The 17,275-nt window shown below is 52.7% G+C and overlaps 1 protein-coding gene across 1 annotated transcript in view; it reads right to left on the reverse strand.

Annotated features, from left to right (window-relative positions):
- Positions 1-587: 587 nt before the first annotated feature.
- SUSD4 (sushi domain containing 4) overlaps positions 588-17,275 on the reverse strand; it is an 82,990-nt gene continuing 66,302 nt past the window's right edge. The window contains exons 6-9 of the mRNA XM_090263386.1: positions 5,979-6,170; positions 4,967-5,111; positions 2,097-2,479; positions 588-1,119 (exon numbers count right to left, since the gene is read on the reverse strand). Of these exons, the coding sequence (XP_090119512.1) occupies positions 1,091-1,119; positions 2,097-2,479; positions 4,967-5,111; positions 5,979-6,170 (749 nt within the window). The 3' untranslated portion in view covers positions 588-1,090. The remainder of the gene's footprint in view (positions 1,120-2,096; positions 2,480-4,966; positions 5,112-5,978; positions 6,171-17,275) is intronic.

Raw genomic sequence — 17,275 nt, forward strand, 5'->3', positions numbered from 1 at the left:
CTCTAGGACTTGGAGATATTTTTAATCATCATTTTCTTAGGAACAACACCCAGTGGGCCCTGGGAGCAGCCAGAGGCCCTGGAAGTGGGAGGGCAGAGCTGTCTTTGGGCTGGGAGGCCGGACTTTGCAGGGGACAAAAACCTAACTTCATACTTTTTTTGGAGGAGGAATGTGTTTACAGAAACAATTTCTGTTTTGGAAAATAAAATATGGCTGAGTTTGGGAGTGAGGACAACTCTCATCATAGGAGATAAATTGTCAAGTGGAACTTTTTAAAAATGTCGCAACAGAACACTACCTTGATCACCTTCTCTACCATGAGATGTATGTGAACACATTCGGACCATGTGTAAAGTCACGGGATTTATCCAGTGCTGAAAATCCAGGTGCTAGACCATGAACACAGATACTGACGCTATTCACCAAAGGACAGCACAGAGTACACGAACTCTACTTTTTGAAGAAATTTCCAGAAAGCAGAGTCGGCCCGAGTCTTTCCTTTGTCGCTGGGACTGCCACATCCCGCTTCCGTCTTGCGTTTGAGTACAGTGGGGGAAGATGGTCCCAAGGTCGTAGGAGAGCCTTCTCTTTGGGAGCCTCGAGGGGGTGCTCTGCTGCTCTTCCTGCCCGAACCCCAGACTCCCGCACAGGCTGATCCAGCCTAACTCGGAATCCGGAGACAGTTCGAAGCAGATTTGGGGAGCAAATTTACACAATGTGACATGCTTTCAGAGGAGGCAGGTAGAACTCATGACTTAAGTCAATGGGACGCAGGATTCAGTGGCATGTGCGTGGAACTGCCTCGTGTTCCCCAGCACGAAACACTCTGGACGCCTTCCCCCAGGCCCACACAGGGGGTTCCCCTTGGTCTTGGCAAATCCTCATGTCCCCTTTTAAAGATGTGCCACCACAGTTTGTCCGTGTTTGTCACCCAGTGTTGAGTTCATGATGTACGATGTGAGCTACTGTCCCCGTGTAGACAAATTGAACACGTCCCTCATGCCCCACGCTCTGTCCTCCCATGGTCTCACCCCAAGGTACAAGGTCCCCGTTCCTGAAGGGACAGTCGAGTCATTGGGACTTGGCCTGACTATGGGTCTTCTTCCATTAGAGGGATCTCTGTGAAAGAAGAGATGGTTAGTTTAGTCCACCGAAAACACCCCAACGGTCTGTGATTACAAGCTCTATTAGGACAGCTATGATTCCTGAACTCAGTGAGGAGAAGAAGACATTAACCTCCACATACCAGTTAATAATAATAATAATAATAAAAAAGCTGACTCCTCCATATAACATCTGTTTGCTGGGAATTATCAGCCGCAGCTCCTAAAAGCTAAGATGTTAGATTTTAACCATTGTCCCGAATGGTCATACAAACCAAGAGGTGACAAATTCAGGTGCAGAGAGGCAGCAGGAAATGCAGAAAAGGAACTCGGCAGGAACCCGGAGACCCCTGTTTCCACATCATTACTGCCACTTACTGTTGCTACAAGCTGGAATTAGTGTCTCATCTGAAAAGAAGTGGAGCTGGGGCCCCTCCCCAGGGAAACAGCCCTCTGTAGTCTGATGCATTTTTCCTACTTTACCATGAGCTACAGGCTGCCTTTCCTGTGACAGGCAGACATACATATTCTACCTCTGCCTGGTAAAAATAACCTGCATGGACACAGCAGTTCTCCGGGCCCACGCCCGGACCCGGGCCCCACTGCACGTATTTGGGTCTTTCCTCCTGGCCCGCCTGTGTGCTACCCTCATGCCAGGCGCCACTTTGAGAAGTCCTGCCTAATTATGGGATAAAGCAGAAAAGCATCCTGGATCATAAAGATGCTATGAAAACCAAGAATCGGCCACTGGAGCCTCTCTGCTCTGGATGGCTCCGTGCCCTTTCTGTTAACGGGCTCCGCATCTGTGAAATGATGATCACTCCTCCTGCTAATTGGCCTTGCCCGTGGCCTCTGCACGCAGAGAGAGCAAGAAGCAACTTAAGCTGAGTGGGAGGGAAACAGATTGATTCTGCTCCGTGCTGGCTCGAAGATGCTGGGCGCGGGGTGCGGAGGTGTGTGCCAGAGCGCTCAGGCCTGGGGGCGAACACTTACCGTCTGCAATGTCGATGCCTGGGCTGGCGGAGGCCACTTCCCCTGCCGCGCGGGCAACTGAGTCAGGGCTGTCAGAAGCAGGGCAGGCGCCCCCTTGGCACACGGGAGATGAATACAGACTCTGCAGCAGCTCGGACGAGCCCGAGACGCTGTCACAGGTTTCTGACTCCCCCGGGGCTGTGTCCGTGTCCCCTGAGCCGGGGTATGCTGGGGGGCTCTGGTCATCCACGGGTAAGGGGCAGCCCTGGCCCACAGCGGCCAGGTACCCAGGGCCTAAGGCACTCACGCCGCCACTCACAGCCTCGTCGTAGGACGGGAGCATGACGGGCACGCCGTCCACCACCACGAAGTCAGGGTCACTGCTGGAACTCCTGGGAGGCCCCCTGTGCAAGAAAAAGCAGTGCCAACATGTCAGAGTGACATGCCACCCAAGGAATGGAGTCACCAGTGGCCCCCACCGCAGCTGAGGTCCTCAGGGCCCATGACAGGCAGCAGAGCCCTGCACGGACATGGTGCAAAGAACCAGCCTCCTGTCCGGGCCACCTCTGGCAGATGGCATTGTCATCACAACCACTCAGGGGAGCAGGGGCTTCTTCTCCGGTCTTGTGCCCTCCTGCCTGTCCTCTCTGCTCTCTCCCCATGCTTCCTTCCTCCCTCTTTGACCTCCGGGTTTGGCCTTATGGCCATAACCTCGTGGGCAGGGGATCATGAGGCCCATTCCCACTGAGAGTCAGTGTGCCTCCACCGTGTCCCTCAGGAAGGCTGCTGGTAACAGAATAACACCATTATGAGTATAGGAAACTTGGGACTCTACGTGCCCATAGGGAAACACTAGCCCCAGTGATTCTTATCACTAATTTTTAGTCAAGACAGGAAAACAGCAACAGGAGAAAAGAGGAAGGTTCTGAGCATCATCTCACCACCTGATTCAAGTTATGTTGGACTCACTTCCACCTCCTGGCCCAGGGGCCAGTTGAACATAAGCTACAGTGTGCTGCCTGCCGCAAGGGATCCTGGGAGTGGGCATATGGTCTGTCATCCCTGCAGGCGGTCCGTTACGTGGCACCCACACAGCTCCTGGCCCTGCCCCTTTGCCTCCCATCACCCTGCAATCTGAGTCCAGTGAATCTGAGCCCAGGTGGAGCCAAAGCCCCAGCCCTGCCCAACCCCCACTCTCTGCTCCTGCTCACCTAAAGTAACCAGTGCGGCCGATAAATGGCCAGCCTCTCCCCTTGCCCCCATGTCCCAGCCATGACACTCAGCTTCCACCAACACAGCCTTCAAGCATCTCTTTAGTGTCGACCCTGTGGGACCTGGAGAAAAACCACTGTGGCCTTGGCCTTGAGAATCTTATCATCTACTTGGATAAATGAACCCAACTTTTCTAAAACAATTAAAACATAATATCAGGTGATGTTACTTAAGGGATTTTTAAAAAATCAAGTGGAAGAGTTTGGGGGAACAGTTTAAAAAATCTAGTCCTGGCTGGGTTGCTCAGTTTGTTGGAGCAGCATCCTGTACACCAAAAGGTTTCAGGTGTGATCCCCGGTCAGGGCGCTACGGAAGGCAACCAATTGGTGTTTCTCACATCAATGTTTCCCTCTCTCTCTCAAATCAGCAAACATATCTTCGGTGAGGATAAAAAAAATCTTAATATTCAGTCAATATAACTTTTCTTCCAAGAGGATGTAGAAAAATAGCTCTCTGGGCCACTTTAACAGACTCCAATGTACCATAAATCACAGTATGTAGTTTAGTTTTCTCTTTGTACTCCTCGGGCCTTTTTTTAGGTAATGTAATTGCTCAATGATAGCACATGCTCCCTTGATGCATAAATAATAACGCTGAGGACCGAGAGAGCGGATTGCAGGTTTAAGAGGAAGGTTCTGGCACGTTGGCAAAGCTTTGCTCCAGCACTAGAATGGCAGTGACATGTGCTGGGCCTGGTGAGGGGGACAGGTGGCCCCCAGACCTAGCTCACGGCAGCCTCTTTCTCCACTCAGCACTATTCTCTCTCCAGGAGGCAGCAGGCACGACCCTGGGGATTTGTCTGTCCCTGTGGGCGAAAACGAGTGGCCTTTTCTGATGCATAAGGTCCCAAAAGGGGAGGACTGGCAGGGGTACAGAATCCAAGGAAGTGATGATTCCTCAGTGAGAAGCCTGGCTCATGTCCTGTGATGTTTGGTGCCCTGAACAGTGATCTGCTGGCAGCAGAGCTGGGGGGCACTTCTTTGTCCCAAGGGGTGCTGGTGGCACTGGGAGGCACCTGTGAGGGAGTGTGACAGTCTCCTCTTTGTGGTTGACAGCAGGGAGGATGAAGACACCCACCCAGGCTCATCTGTGCAGCCAAGGAGGAGGGGCAGCCCTATCCTGATGCCCCATCAAAATCCTTTCCTGAGATGTCACACCGTTCCTGGACCTCGGCTGGGTCACACATGTTTGGCCATGTCTCCTCTCTAGTTCCTATCCTCCCTGTGGACTGGATGCTCCAAGGGATATAGCTCCAGGGCCACACGCATGTAGGTGGCAATGGATATGGCACCCCTGGGGGACAGGCATGGGGTGCAGCACTGACTCTGTGCTTCCCTCCCACACCGAAGATGCCCCTCGAGGACCATCTGTCTGGGGAAGAAGGGAGACACAGGCTCACAGCAGGTGGGGTCAGGGAGAGAAAGAGGGAAATGAGGTCTATCTCCAGCTTGGTACTCTGATCCCCAGGCACCCCCCAAACGTCCCAGGAAAGCATTTAGCCCTCCCTGCATTCTCCCTGAGAACCCCAACTCTGCGCTCATCAAGGCCCAGCGCCCTCTTCTCTCTGCTGCTCTAGGTAACTGCATTGAGCCCGATGGGTGGCTGTGGGTGGTACTGACCTGGGGGGGAAGTGGGCCTTGAACTTGGTCTGGAACATCCGGGCCAGGATGACGAGCAGCAGCACCAGCAGGACACTGGTCGCCGTGAACGCCACGATCTTCCACGTGGTCAGGAGGGTCTCGTGGGTGCTGGGCCACGTTTGCTCTGCCGAGAGAGAACCAAGGGGCATATGAGGCTCCCAGACTGTGACAGGCGCCAAGGTTCCCACGTGCCCGTTGGCTGCGGGTGTGTGTCCCAGGACCCGCTCATCATGTGCATCAGGATCCCATAGCAACTAAAACCTGTGCCCCGTGGGGTCTCTGCCAGGTTGAAGGTAGACCTGCAGGTTCACATTCCAGACCCTGGTGAGAGCCAGGCACGGGGCTAAATAAAGTACCTGCTTCTTGGGCAGAGAAGGAAAGAGGGGTCTCTCTCCCCTGGAGATGACATGTCCTGCGATGGACCAGGAGCAGGGGCAGGGGAGCTGAGCTAAAGGTCTTTGTGAGTGTTCTGGAAAAGACTGCGGGGTGGGGTGAAGAAGGCCCAGAATGCCAGAAGGCCGTGCCTCTCTGTGGCTGGCACGTCTGCCAGGTAAGGGGGGGTGGGGTGCAAGGTTGACCCTTCCAAAATAGAGTCCTGTCCTTTTGACATAAGCCACACTGTCTCTTATACTTCGCCTCTGTGGCTGCCATTGCCTCCTGCCCTCCCTGGCTCAGGAGCTCAGTAGACAGGTGTGCAGCCATCCCCACTGCTCAGGCATGTGGCCATGGGCACACGTGCAGAATACCAGGGCGAGTGGGCAGGAGACAGTGGGCGGGGGTCGCTGCTGCTCGGGTCTCTGTCGCGGGGCCACTACCCGGGTGCCCTGAGACTGGTGGTGAGGTTGCTTTGCTGGGAACTTGTTACTAACTAGGAAGCACATAAGGTTGCACACGGCCTGCGTTTGTGTGAGTGAGAGCATGTCTTACCCACCTCAGCATCACTGCCGTGGACCCTGGGCCCCCCAGCCGCGCAGGGCCCTCGCGCGCTCACCTGACTTGATGCAGTAGACTTGATAAGAAGGAAACCACTCCCCGTACTGGCAGGTGATGTACTTGTAATCGCTGGTGAGGCTGTAGCCGGGGTCGCAGTAGAACTCGACCACAGTGCCATGGTTGTAGCGATCGCAAGGCCGCGGGTGGCAGATGAAATCGCCGTGACTCACCATGGGAGGTAGCGGGCAAACTTGGGCAGTTGGGGAGAATAAGAGTTTCAGAACCACGTGCTCACCCTGGGCGAAGGCCTCACAACATAGGTTGGGCCAGGAGACCACATTTCTTTCAGACGTGCTAACACATTCACCCCCAGACTAGCGAGTTGTCCTGGGGACAGTCCCTCCTTCTGCATTTTCATGGGAAGCCTGCCAAAGTCAGCACATGCTGTTCTCACATGGTCTTATAAGATACATTGTAAAAGAGAGGTTTGTAAAGAGTACATTGCAAAGCGTGGGCCTATGTAATAGACAGCATTAAGCTATTCTATTAATAACGCGTGGTATTATGTGCTAGACAAGGCAGTAAACAAAACTAAGATATTTATGTTATGGACAAAATATTCACTGAAAGGAACTGCTACCCCAAACCTATTGCTGTGGCTATGGTAGTCATTTAGGACTGTCCAAAGCCCCAGGCCGCGTCACTAACCTGATTCCCAAATGCCTTGCTGGGGTCTGGCTGGTGACAAATATGCAGCGATTCTGCTGGCTCAGCCCACTCCCAGGTGGCCTGACCCATGAGGCGTGAGCAGCTCTTGGGGTGGGGGGGAGCTTGGTTCTGCCACCAACACTCTGAGTGACGTCACACGGTCCCTGAACCAATTTAAGCCTTGATTTTTCTCCTCTGTTAAATGGAAGCTTATTCTACCCTCGATGATGTTTTAGTTTTTCTGACCCCAATATCTATGACGTTAGGGAAAGAAAAAAAAGTGGTTTTCAGTTTCCTTTCTTGAGCCCAACTCTGGATTGCAACGTAAGAACTGGTCTGTCTCTGTGTCCGAAGGACGCTCTAGTGGGGTTTGTGCTGGTTCATCTCATACCACAAAGAAACAATCAAAGTACAATCTCCGCCAAGGCTGGTTTCAAACCCACGCCTGTGGAAACCACTGAGCACTCTGACCAAAATATATACACACAAAGAGAGAAAGAATTAGCTTTTGAGCCCCCTCCGGGGTACCCAAACACCCAGCCACTGTGGAACCTCAGGTGCCCTCCCAGCTCACCCACACGCAGGGGGAGCTGCCTGTTCCATGCCAGCTTCTGGAAGGCCTCGGAAAAGCATGGCAGTTGTACTAGCTGGCAGCCACATGTGCCCACTGAGACCAGACAACAAGATGGGGCCCCTGCTCACTGGGGCCATCCTGAGGGAGGCATCCCAAGGCATGGGGGTGGGAGCCTCATCTCAGACTCTTTTCCCAATCCTGCTAACAACGCCACAACGTAGGTCTTATCCGCTTGTGTTAGAGATGGGGAAACAGAAACTCGAGGTCACGTTCTGGAGGTCAAGGTCAAAACTGGAGGTCAAGTTCTCCAGATGCAATAAGAGGGGAGGACAAGAGCTCAGGCAGGCTGCAGGCAGGCCTGGGTCTGAGTTCTGCTCAGCACCTCGCCCACTGAGTGACCTCTGAACTTCAGTGCCTGCACTGGGAATCGGGAGTGTCTGAAGGTTATTCCGAACAAGGCTGGCAAGAGGTCCGTTCAGAGCTGACATGCGGACGCGGGCAGTTGGGGACAGCAGGACCTTAGCACCCAAGAGGAGGGACCATAACGTACTTGCTTCTGTGGGTGATGGAAAAGCCAATGGGACTCTGAGGGCCCCTGAGGTTACCAGCGGCAGGAACCCCTACTCAGACTCCTGGGTGGGCAGGATGTTGGTGCCATGCAGGTGTGTCCTGTGGGGGCTTTAGCCAGGGAAACTCAGACGACACTGGAGGTGGCCCAGGGCAGAGAGGTCAGGGCACAATGTGTTCGAGGCCCCTAGAACCTCCCCTTGGAACCTCTCCCTGCCCGTCACCTTCGGCTCTGGCCCAACGCCCAGCCCTGCCCACCCAGCAGGCAGGATGTCGGGTGGTGCTGGAGAGGCAGAGGTCAGGGTTTGAGGCCAGTCTGCCCCTCGCTGGTCGAAGAACCTCAGGCAGGTTACCTCCCCTGGCCCCGGTTTCCTCATCGGCCACACGGGGAAAACAATCCCCGCTAGCCAGAGCTGCTGTGAGGATGACTGAGCGAAGGCCAAGAGCAAGGGGCTTGCAAAGGGGATCCACAGCAGGTACTACTATGGCCTAGAGCTGGGGACCCAACCACAAGGTGGAGCTACTGGGCAGCGTGCAGAAGGAAGGGCTCCCCGGTGCCTGGGATTCCCCGAATCCTTATGGTCCACCTCTGCCCTGGGCCAGCTGTCCCTGCTGCTGATCCCTGACCCGCGAGGGACGTGCCTCAGGACGTGCCCCAGCAAGAATGCGGTCCAGTCAGGAGTATCCCCCTGGCCAGGCGTCCCCTCTGGAGCACACTGGCTCTGCGGTCATTCCTGCAGGGGGCCTTCTCCGGAGACAGATGCTGCCTCACTCTCAGGAGGCCCGCGGTGCTCACATGCCTACGGGGCTGGAGGCAGGGGCTCTAGGCCTCCCGCCTCACCCTCTGCCATCCCGGCTGGTTTCTTCTGGGGGTGAACAGCACCACCCTCTCCACTGATGGGGTTTCCCTGCAACACTGTTAACCCTTAAGTCCCCTCTATGCCCTGATGGGGATACAGAGCTGCCTCTCCCACCCAAGTCCCACCTCCATCTCTCAGCCTCTGATCATCCCTGCCGGTGACTCCCAGCCTCTTCAGTGAGTGCTGTTCACGACACAGGGTGGGGGAAGGGGATGGGCATTTTGAGGGCCCCAGGGTCAGGCAGCAACTGCCACCTTGTGTTTGGGGGGCAGTGGAAGCAGACACCCATGCTGTGCCCACCACCAGTGTGTGGTCGGAGCATGGCTGCCCTCCTGTCCTTCCGTCCACACAGGCTCCAGGGTCCCCTGTCTGAGGGCAGAGAAGGTCAACGAACCCTAGAGCCTGAAGGGAAGTTGGAAGGAGAGCTCGATGTATTTCTAGGTGGAAAACAGGATCCCTCCACCCTCTCTTCCTGTTTTGCCTAACCAGCATTACATAGCAGCCAGTCTGGCATAGATAAGAGAGCTGGTTAGACTCAGACAGGCTGCATTTTAGACCTCCTGAAAGAAGAGTACCCCGATTATAGTCTCCCACTTATAGGAGAAGGGCGAATCCACTCTCTTTGCTTGAATGGCGACTGCCCCCCCCCCCTCTCCTGCCTCAGATGTCAGCCCCTCGGTTCTTGGGCCTTCAGACTCCGACTGAATCACACCCCTGCCTTCTCTGGGTCTCCAGTGTGCAGACATCACATTATGGGGCTCCTTGGCCTCCATAACCATGACAGCCAATCGCTATAACAAATATTCTTTTATCTCTACCACGGCTGTGGTCTCTGCTTGTACACTGAGCACCCAGAATGCCCCCCCTAAGGCTCAGGCACCACCGAGGAAGAGGAGGGTGTGGGAGGGTGTAAGAGCCGGATAAGGGGAGTAAAATGCACAGAATCCTCCCTCGTAATTGAACCTGGCCTGGGTGCCCTCGTTCCCTCAAGACTGACGAATGAACAACAAAAAGAGGATCTGAGACCACAGAGCCAGCTCGAAACGTCCCGTCCTGTTTAACAACATACTGAGTTGCTTTTCAGGAACAACAGCCCAGAACTGCAAGTCATGCTGAGGAGGCATGCACAGAGGGGAGAACTGTGACCTCCAGCTGCACCCAGAACCAAAGTCTCAGCCCGCCCCCCCATGGAACCAAACGGCCAGGACACAGCTGGAACGTAACACCTGAACTATCCAGAAGCAAAGGCTCTGGACGATCAGGTGTTGATATCTCTCTACCATAAATGGCCAAGTTCCAAAGCCCCCCAATGAAGACTTGCCCCACCAGGGCTTCCACATGTCTGTTCCCCCAACCCCTCAAAACCCTTCACTCAGTGGGTCTCCCATCTTCTCGGTTGGTGCCTTTCTGATCAATAGGCCTTTCTTTACTTAAAAAAATAAAATAAAATAAATAAATAAAATAAATACATAAATAAATAAAACCTCTTTATTATCTACCTGCCTAATCGTCTATTGGTTCTGTTTCCCTGGAGAACCCTAATACAGTTCCCCCACCTGAGTCTGCAACCCCACCCTGAATCTGCAGGCTGCGTTCTACAACTGGAACTGGAGGTTACAAGCTGCTGCAGCCTCGGCGGAGGATCAGGTGTCGCTTCCTGAGAGCAGATGGAAAAGAGCTGCCCCGTCCTTCTCCCCTCCCCGAAATCACAGCAGGGGTGGGCACAGGAGCACCTTCCGCAGGCAGCACCGTCGCCAGAGAGAGTCAGGAGAAATCGCCATCACCTGAGCAACAGACTGACTCCAAGATCGAGAACTGCTCCAGGTCGCAATGTCTCTGGGCCATGATGGAGACCAGCGGGGAGCAGAGTAGCTGGGCTAATGGCACCGGGTGTGCGTGCGAAGAGTCGATTGGAGGGGATGGCGCTTAACCGGAAATCTAGAGCACGCCCACTCACAGCAGGGGGGCAGGCCAGGACTGGTGCCCCAACGGTCTGCCACGAGTCCACAACAAAATAAACAGAGAAGTCGAGAGTAGCTGTTTAGAACACGTTGTAGCAACTGTGACCTTGTCACAACATCCAAGAGTGTTTTGGATTTCTATTTATTGAAATGCAACTTTACTGCTGTTGAATCAAATAATAAAAAAATGGGACTTGTATTATGTCTGCCTTTTTTTTTTTTTTCTATAATCCATTTTTTATTGAAGATTATACAATTAATGGTCTGTAACGTGTTAGAAGATAAAGCCCAAACCACTGGTTGTTTCTCTACAGAGATGAGAAGCACTGATCCTCCCACAGCTGCATAAATGAATGCCTGAGAAAGGCTAGGAAGGGCCCGGTGTAGGGAGGGACATCCCAGGCAGAGGAAATGACATGTGAAGACAAGGTGGTGGCACGCGGAGAAGCTGGGATGGTGGCCGTGTGTGACAAAGAATGGGGAGAGGGTGGAGAGGTAGCTAGGGACGTGTGTGGGCAGCGCCACAGGTCTGTCCCATGGCAAGAAGTAGGGATCTTATCATCTCAGGAGAAGTCATGGACCTATTTTTAAAAGACAACTGTAGCTTTGGTACAGAGGACAGACTGCTGGGGAGCAGAGACCCAAGGGGCTGCTACCACAATCAGCTGAGAAAGCCTGGGGGCTTGCACCAGGCCAGTGGCAGCCACCAACGTAAGTGATGGGACATATTTTAGAATCTTCTGTTCCTACAGGAGGGGTTGTTGGAAGATCGAGTTTGAGATCCTGACGAAGAAGCAGGGATGACACCCAGTTCCGGACATCAGCACCCAGTGAGATGGTGGTGCCATTCGCCCTGTGAGGTGCTGGCTTTGCTTGTTTGTGGGAAGCGAGGAGTCCTGAGTCTGGCTTTGCACTGGTTCCGTTTGCGCTGACAGTGAGAGCCAGCTGAGCGTCAGTCCGGCAGCCGGAGAAAACATCTCGGGTAGGAAGAAAACTCAGAGGTCGTGAGCACAGAGGAAATCATGAGTGAAAGGTCATACAGACGCGAGGGAACAGACTGGCCTTTGACAGGTGCAGGGGGATGGGGGATGGGTGGCTGCAGGTTAGCATCCCCTAGGGAGCTTTGTCTAACTGATCTGGAGTGGGTCCTGGGCTTGGGAGGTCTGCGAAGCTCCCCAGGGGATTCTAATGAGTCCTCTGAGTTGAGCTCTGCCTCAGGCCATTGCAATGGGTCTCCACCTGCTGCGCTCCACAGCAATCCGTGGCGCCAGAGTGGGAATCGACCGGCCCTGGCACCTGGTCTGGGTCTTCACCTTCCACCAGACCCTTGCTTTCCAGTCCATGAACCGTCAGCTTCCAATCCGCTGGGAGCCTGTCAGAAATGCAGACTCTCGAGCCGCAGCCCAGATCTACAGAAGCCGGAACCTCGTGTTAGCAAGAGTCTCAGGAGGTTTATTCTCACGGGACAGTTTAGGAAGCACTGCCCCAGACGAGGGGACAGCTCTGTAGCTGAGCTCAGTGGTGATGTGGAGAGAATGCTTGCTCTCGATGCCAGGACCAGAAGAGCATGGGGAAGGGCGGGAAAGCCAGCGAGTCTGTGTATCAAGGGCGCAAGCATCATTTCAAGGTCAACAACCAGCGTGTGGTTGGAGCAGCGCTCCTAGGAACCAGGAGTACAGGCCCTGCTCCTCCGCCCTCCGCAGTCTGCTGGCTTCTAACAGGCATAACTGCCACTGTGCCCGCAGTCCCCAGTGCCATCTAAGTCTGGGTACGATTCCCGGAAGCTGATGGAACTCTCCCTGCAGAGCCGTAGCTGTTTCCAAGGCTACGTGCGAAACTTTGCTTTTAGCTCAGGGAAAACCAAGGAACACTGTAAGCACCCCGCACGGTCCACTTCTGTCTCGCTGTAACCCCATGAGGCTCGGGCTCTGCTTGTGCCCAGACTGGAGGGAGCGTGATGGTTACCTGCTTGGAGGTGGGCTGACCGCTCAAATCCAAGAGCAGCATTACCCAGCCACCCCGAGGGAGGAGCCCGGATCCGTATTCCGTCTCGAAATCAGCACATTATAAGGTGTCCCTGAAGGTACACAGAATGCATTTGATAACAACTGTGAAACATCTGTACAAAAAAAAAATAACAATAATAATACAGCTTCACCTAAGAAGTCGGAAGTGTGCCTGGTTTTGGAGACAGGATGGCACCGCGGGGAGGAGCAGGTATAAACCAAGACTTGCTGTGACGGCTTTCTGCAGCGAGAACAGGCTGGTGCTGGAATCAAAGGCTGACGAGTGTCTCTGGGTTCTCACGAGGTGGCTCCTCTTTCTCTGCTGGGACCTGAGGGCCAACAGCTACGTCCGGCAAAGCCTTCATCACCACAAGGTGACAACAAAGCAAGAGACGTCTACAGTGCCAAAGTGTCCTGATGTCTGCACCTTTTTAAAAAGAGAATTCCCCCGCTGTTGGATTTCCTGAGGGTAACTGGGGCATCTTAATGTTTTGAAAGGGGAAGAAATCGGGGGCGCAAGAGGTCTCTCTGAGATAACTAGACATGGAGGTGTCTTCAAAGTGAGGTAAAAAGTGTGCGTATCAGAGGGCCAGTCTGCGAGATACAGCATGGCGGGCAAGGTCAAGCAGAGTAGCCCAGGAGGCCTGGAACCCCGGCCTCAAGTGTAAGAGCTCCTTGGGGAGGTATCAGTCACCCTTCCCTTTGGGCAATGCCAGCAGAAACCAGGTTGGGAGCCTTCTGCTTTGGGGACAGCAGAGCGTCCCAGTTAACTCAAAGGGCCGCTGTATCTCAGAACATGTTGGGCAATATGGTAGAGTAAGCTTCCTCTCACAAGTTATTTTAGCCATAATTGTCCACAGAATTCTTGGCTTCTCAGCTTCCTACAAATTTACTCATCTTCCCAATTAAAAAAAAACATCTTTTTTTCCCTCCAAATACAGTATTTATGGTATGAAAATACAGATTGATGTAGGTACAGCTGTTCGTTTGTGGTCGCTTGAGGTAGGAATTAGTATTAAAATCTGAAATCCAATATAATTGACTTTTTTTTTTTAATAACCCCAGCTATCTTTCCACCTTGTAAATGGCTGGACCTATTAAATCGCTTCACAGGAGTGGAAGAGAGGGCATGATAATCGCATTGGCTTCTTGTCTATCAGAGAACAAACTGGCCGGAGTGGGAGCCACGGCCTCGCCCTTTCTGCCGGAGCCGCAGTGACTAAGGAAATGGTGGACGCGCCAGCCCGGCTGAGCACTTCAGTGCTAGAGAAATCCAGGCGGAATTTAGAGTCGCGTGCCATCATTTTGCAGAAACAAAACCCAGAACAACAAAAAGCCGTCCTCCTGTACACGAAGAGAAAAGGATTGTGGATGCGGGCATCATGGTAAAAGGTTCCAGGGGAAAAAATGAGTTACAGGAGACACCAAGGCAGAAACGGAAAGGTGCGACTATTTTACCTGCTGATCGCTCCCAATGCCTCAATACTTGGGGGGAAAGGCAGGGAATGTGGGTAATCATTTATGAAGAAAAGTGGCGATGGCTTGGAAGCTCAGGAGGAATGACCCCAAACCACCCTGCTGAATAACTTCAAGTAACTCCCCCCTAAAAACGGCCCAGGGAGTGATGAAAGGATTTATTACCTTCTGCATTGCACCTGATTGCAAGAGGTTTTATTGCCAGGAAATAAAAGTCCCCTACCTTCCTAGGGAGGAAAGAAGGAAATAAATTCTGCCCCGCGCAGGGATGGAGAAGACATCCTGGAGTTTAAGGATGAAAACAGTCTCCCATTTGTATGAGTCATTGTTTTCTGAGCATCACGAACCCCTTCTTGGCACAAGCTAGGGGCTCAGCCCAACCACTGGTCACAGCTACGCGATGCTTAGCTCTGCCCCTTTTAGTGACCCGACATTTATTTATTTACTTGTTCTTTTATTGATTCTAGAGAGAGGGGAAGGAAGGGAGAAAGAGAGGGAGAGAAACATCGATGTGAGCGAGAAACATAGATGGGTTGCCTCTTGCACGTGCCCCGACTGGGAACTAAACCCGCAACTCACGCATGTGCCATGACTGGGAATCAAACCCACAACCTTTCAGTTTGCAGGATGACGCCCAACCCACTGAGCCACAGCGGCCAGGGCAAGTGACTTGACATTTAAATGTCACAAAATAAAGACCTCCCGCTTGCATGTCTGTGAGTTTTTCATGACCAGGCAAAGTAAGAACCTGCTGTTGAGAACCATGAACCCAGTGGAAGGAAGTTCTCCGCTGCCAAGGAGGGCGTGAGCCCTGGTGTGTAGGATTCTCATTGTGGACCGTGGCTCTCTCTGCAAGAAAATTGCAACTTTCCTACTGACCCAGCCTGACAAAGAGCTCCCACAGATCCACAGCCTATGGGGTCCTCAGTCTTTAGATTTATCCACTGACTAATGTGCCTGGTCCCCAAGAGATATTTCCTTGAAGACATGAGTGATGGCACCTGGTCTCAGATCCCTTGCGCCCCCAACCAGTGACAGCCCAGGGATGGGGGGTTGGGGAGCGGCGGAGCTGGAGCCTGGTGTGATCCCATCTCTGAATGTGAGTGTGAGGTGGGGGAGGGGCTGTCTGAGTCATCGTGGGTGCGGTCTTCATTTCTTGATTTGGTGGGAGGGGCCATTCCAGAATTCTGCCACCTTTTCTCCCTTTGGTGGGAAGAAGGGTCACCTCTCTTCTTCCTTCAATGTCAATGTATATCTCTGCATTTGGATAAGGTTAAAAAAAAAAGAAAAGTACTTCCTGGAGTCCAGGAGAGCTGGAGGGTTGATGGCCACGTGTTTCCAACTAGGCTAAAAGGAAGGCGAGGTGCTGAGAGGAGCTGCCAAGGGGCTAAGGCTAGTGACCAGGGGACATGGGGAGAGATAGGGAGGGGGCTAGCTGTCAGGCCAGGACTCATAAAACCCAAGAGAAAAAGCACCTGGAAAGAAAGAGCAGGGGAGCCTGAAGACTTGGTCCTACTTACAAATAGGAACCAGGTCTTCTGGTTTTCTTAGCACGGGAAGATCAGTGTTTCTAGATTCAATATAGAAAAAATAATAATAATGAAGCTCCTTGATGCCACAGCACAGTCTACTCTCAAGTACAAGAGCGATGTGTGGCCGAGAAGAGGAAGAAGCTATAGTGGCAATTAGTTATGTTAAAAAAAAAAAATAGGAGAGAGAGAGAGAGAGAGAGAGAGAGAGAGAGAGAGAATTAAGTACAGTGATCCAGAGACAGACTGCTATGCATGCAGGCAGTTACTTCCCCGTAATCACTCCTCTGTGATGTATGAACAGTGGATACCCAGAAAGGGTATTACAGTAATTTACTATTGCGTGTGAACAATACATTAACAAGGCTGCTTGCTATTTTGCATTTCCCTCTAAAAAAAAAAAAACCTGCCAGGTCACAGGCAAGGGGGTTATAATACAGACAGTGTTAGAGAGAGGAATTTGCAGGAAACAAACATTTACAGGAAAGAAAAGAGCAGGGGACATGAGGCGCTACCATCCGGGTCAAGATGGGAGAACACATTTTCCGTTCACAGAAGGACCGCCGTGTAGTTAAAGACAGGCTGTCCCGTAGCTAACATCACTGACATGTGACAGTGGGAGTACCAGGGATTTCTTCATTCCCAGGCCCCAGGAACACACATTTGTTTGCAAAGGGAACTGAAGATTCTTCGTTTTTGAGAATAACAATAATAATTATTATTATCCCATAAGACTTTGACTGATGTAAACTGGGTCCTTTATTGGGGTTCTAAATTGGTTATCTACTCTCTTACTTGGAGTCTGGGAGTCTGAGGAGATGGGAAATTTTTTCTGCCACCCAGCAAATCATTTCATTTCTCTGGTCTCAAGTTCCTAAGGAGGCAGAACTAGATGAATAATTTTCATCCTTGACAATGGCAAGCTCTTTCTTCAGATACACCTGACGTGGGAACAGAGTAGGCAAAACAGAGCTGTGGGGAGCGGGGCAGCTGCCACAGAGCTACCGTGGGCCTCTTTGCTTCCTAGGGAACCCCTTGGGCCTCAGGACCCGAAGGGCGGGAGTCCCAGCCCACCTGGCCAGGTATTACCTGGCCTGGTGTAAACCTCTTACGTTGGGCTGAAAAGAAGAGAGAAGGCTATAGGCTCCGGCAAGTGGATGAAGCAGAAATGCTCCCTGCTTCCTCCCATGAATAGAGGCCCCGCAGCTCTACTGGGTAAAGAAGAGAGAAAGCGGGCCTTTGCTTCTCTTTTCTTCATTGTCTGCTGATTTAATTTCATATGGAATCCAGCTGCTGACAAGATCAAAGGTGAGTCTACAGGGAGCTGGCCAGCCCAGGAAAGGCTAATGAGACCGTGACCCTGGCCAGCTGGTCCATTCTGAATGGCGGGAGGCCTGGGCGGGTGTGGGGTACCAGTCGGCCACTGCTGTTATCACTTCGGGTGAGGCGAGGAGGACTTGAATCCCTAATAGTGATGGCCCCAAGCACTTAGTACATCCCTGGGTGGCACCAGGATGGCACCAGAGCACTACCTGGGAGGGAGGGAGAAAAGAAAGGAAAATCCCCACAATGTCTGCTGGTACACACAGTGCAGCTTCGGCCATATTTTTGAGTGTCTCCTTTCCCCTCCTCCTCTGACATGATGAAGATCTGGGGCAGGGGCCATGAAGAAGG

This window comes from Furipterus horrens, unplaced genomic scaffold (genome assembly GCF_987537825.1).
Source record: "Furipterus horrens unplaced genomic scaffold, mFurHor1.1.pri manual_scaffold_15, whole genome shotgun sequence".
NCBI lineage: Eukaryota > Metazoa > Chordata > Mammalia > Chiroptera > Furipteridae > Furipterus > Furipterus horrens.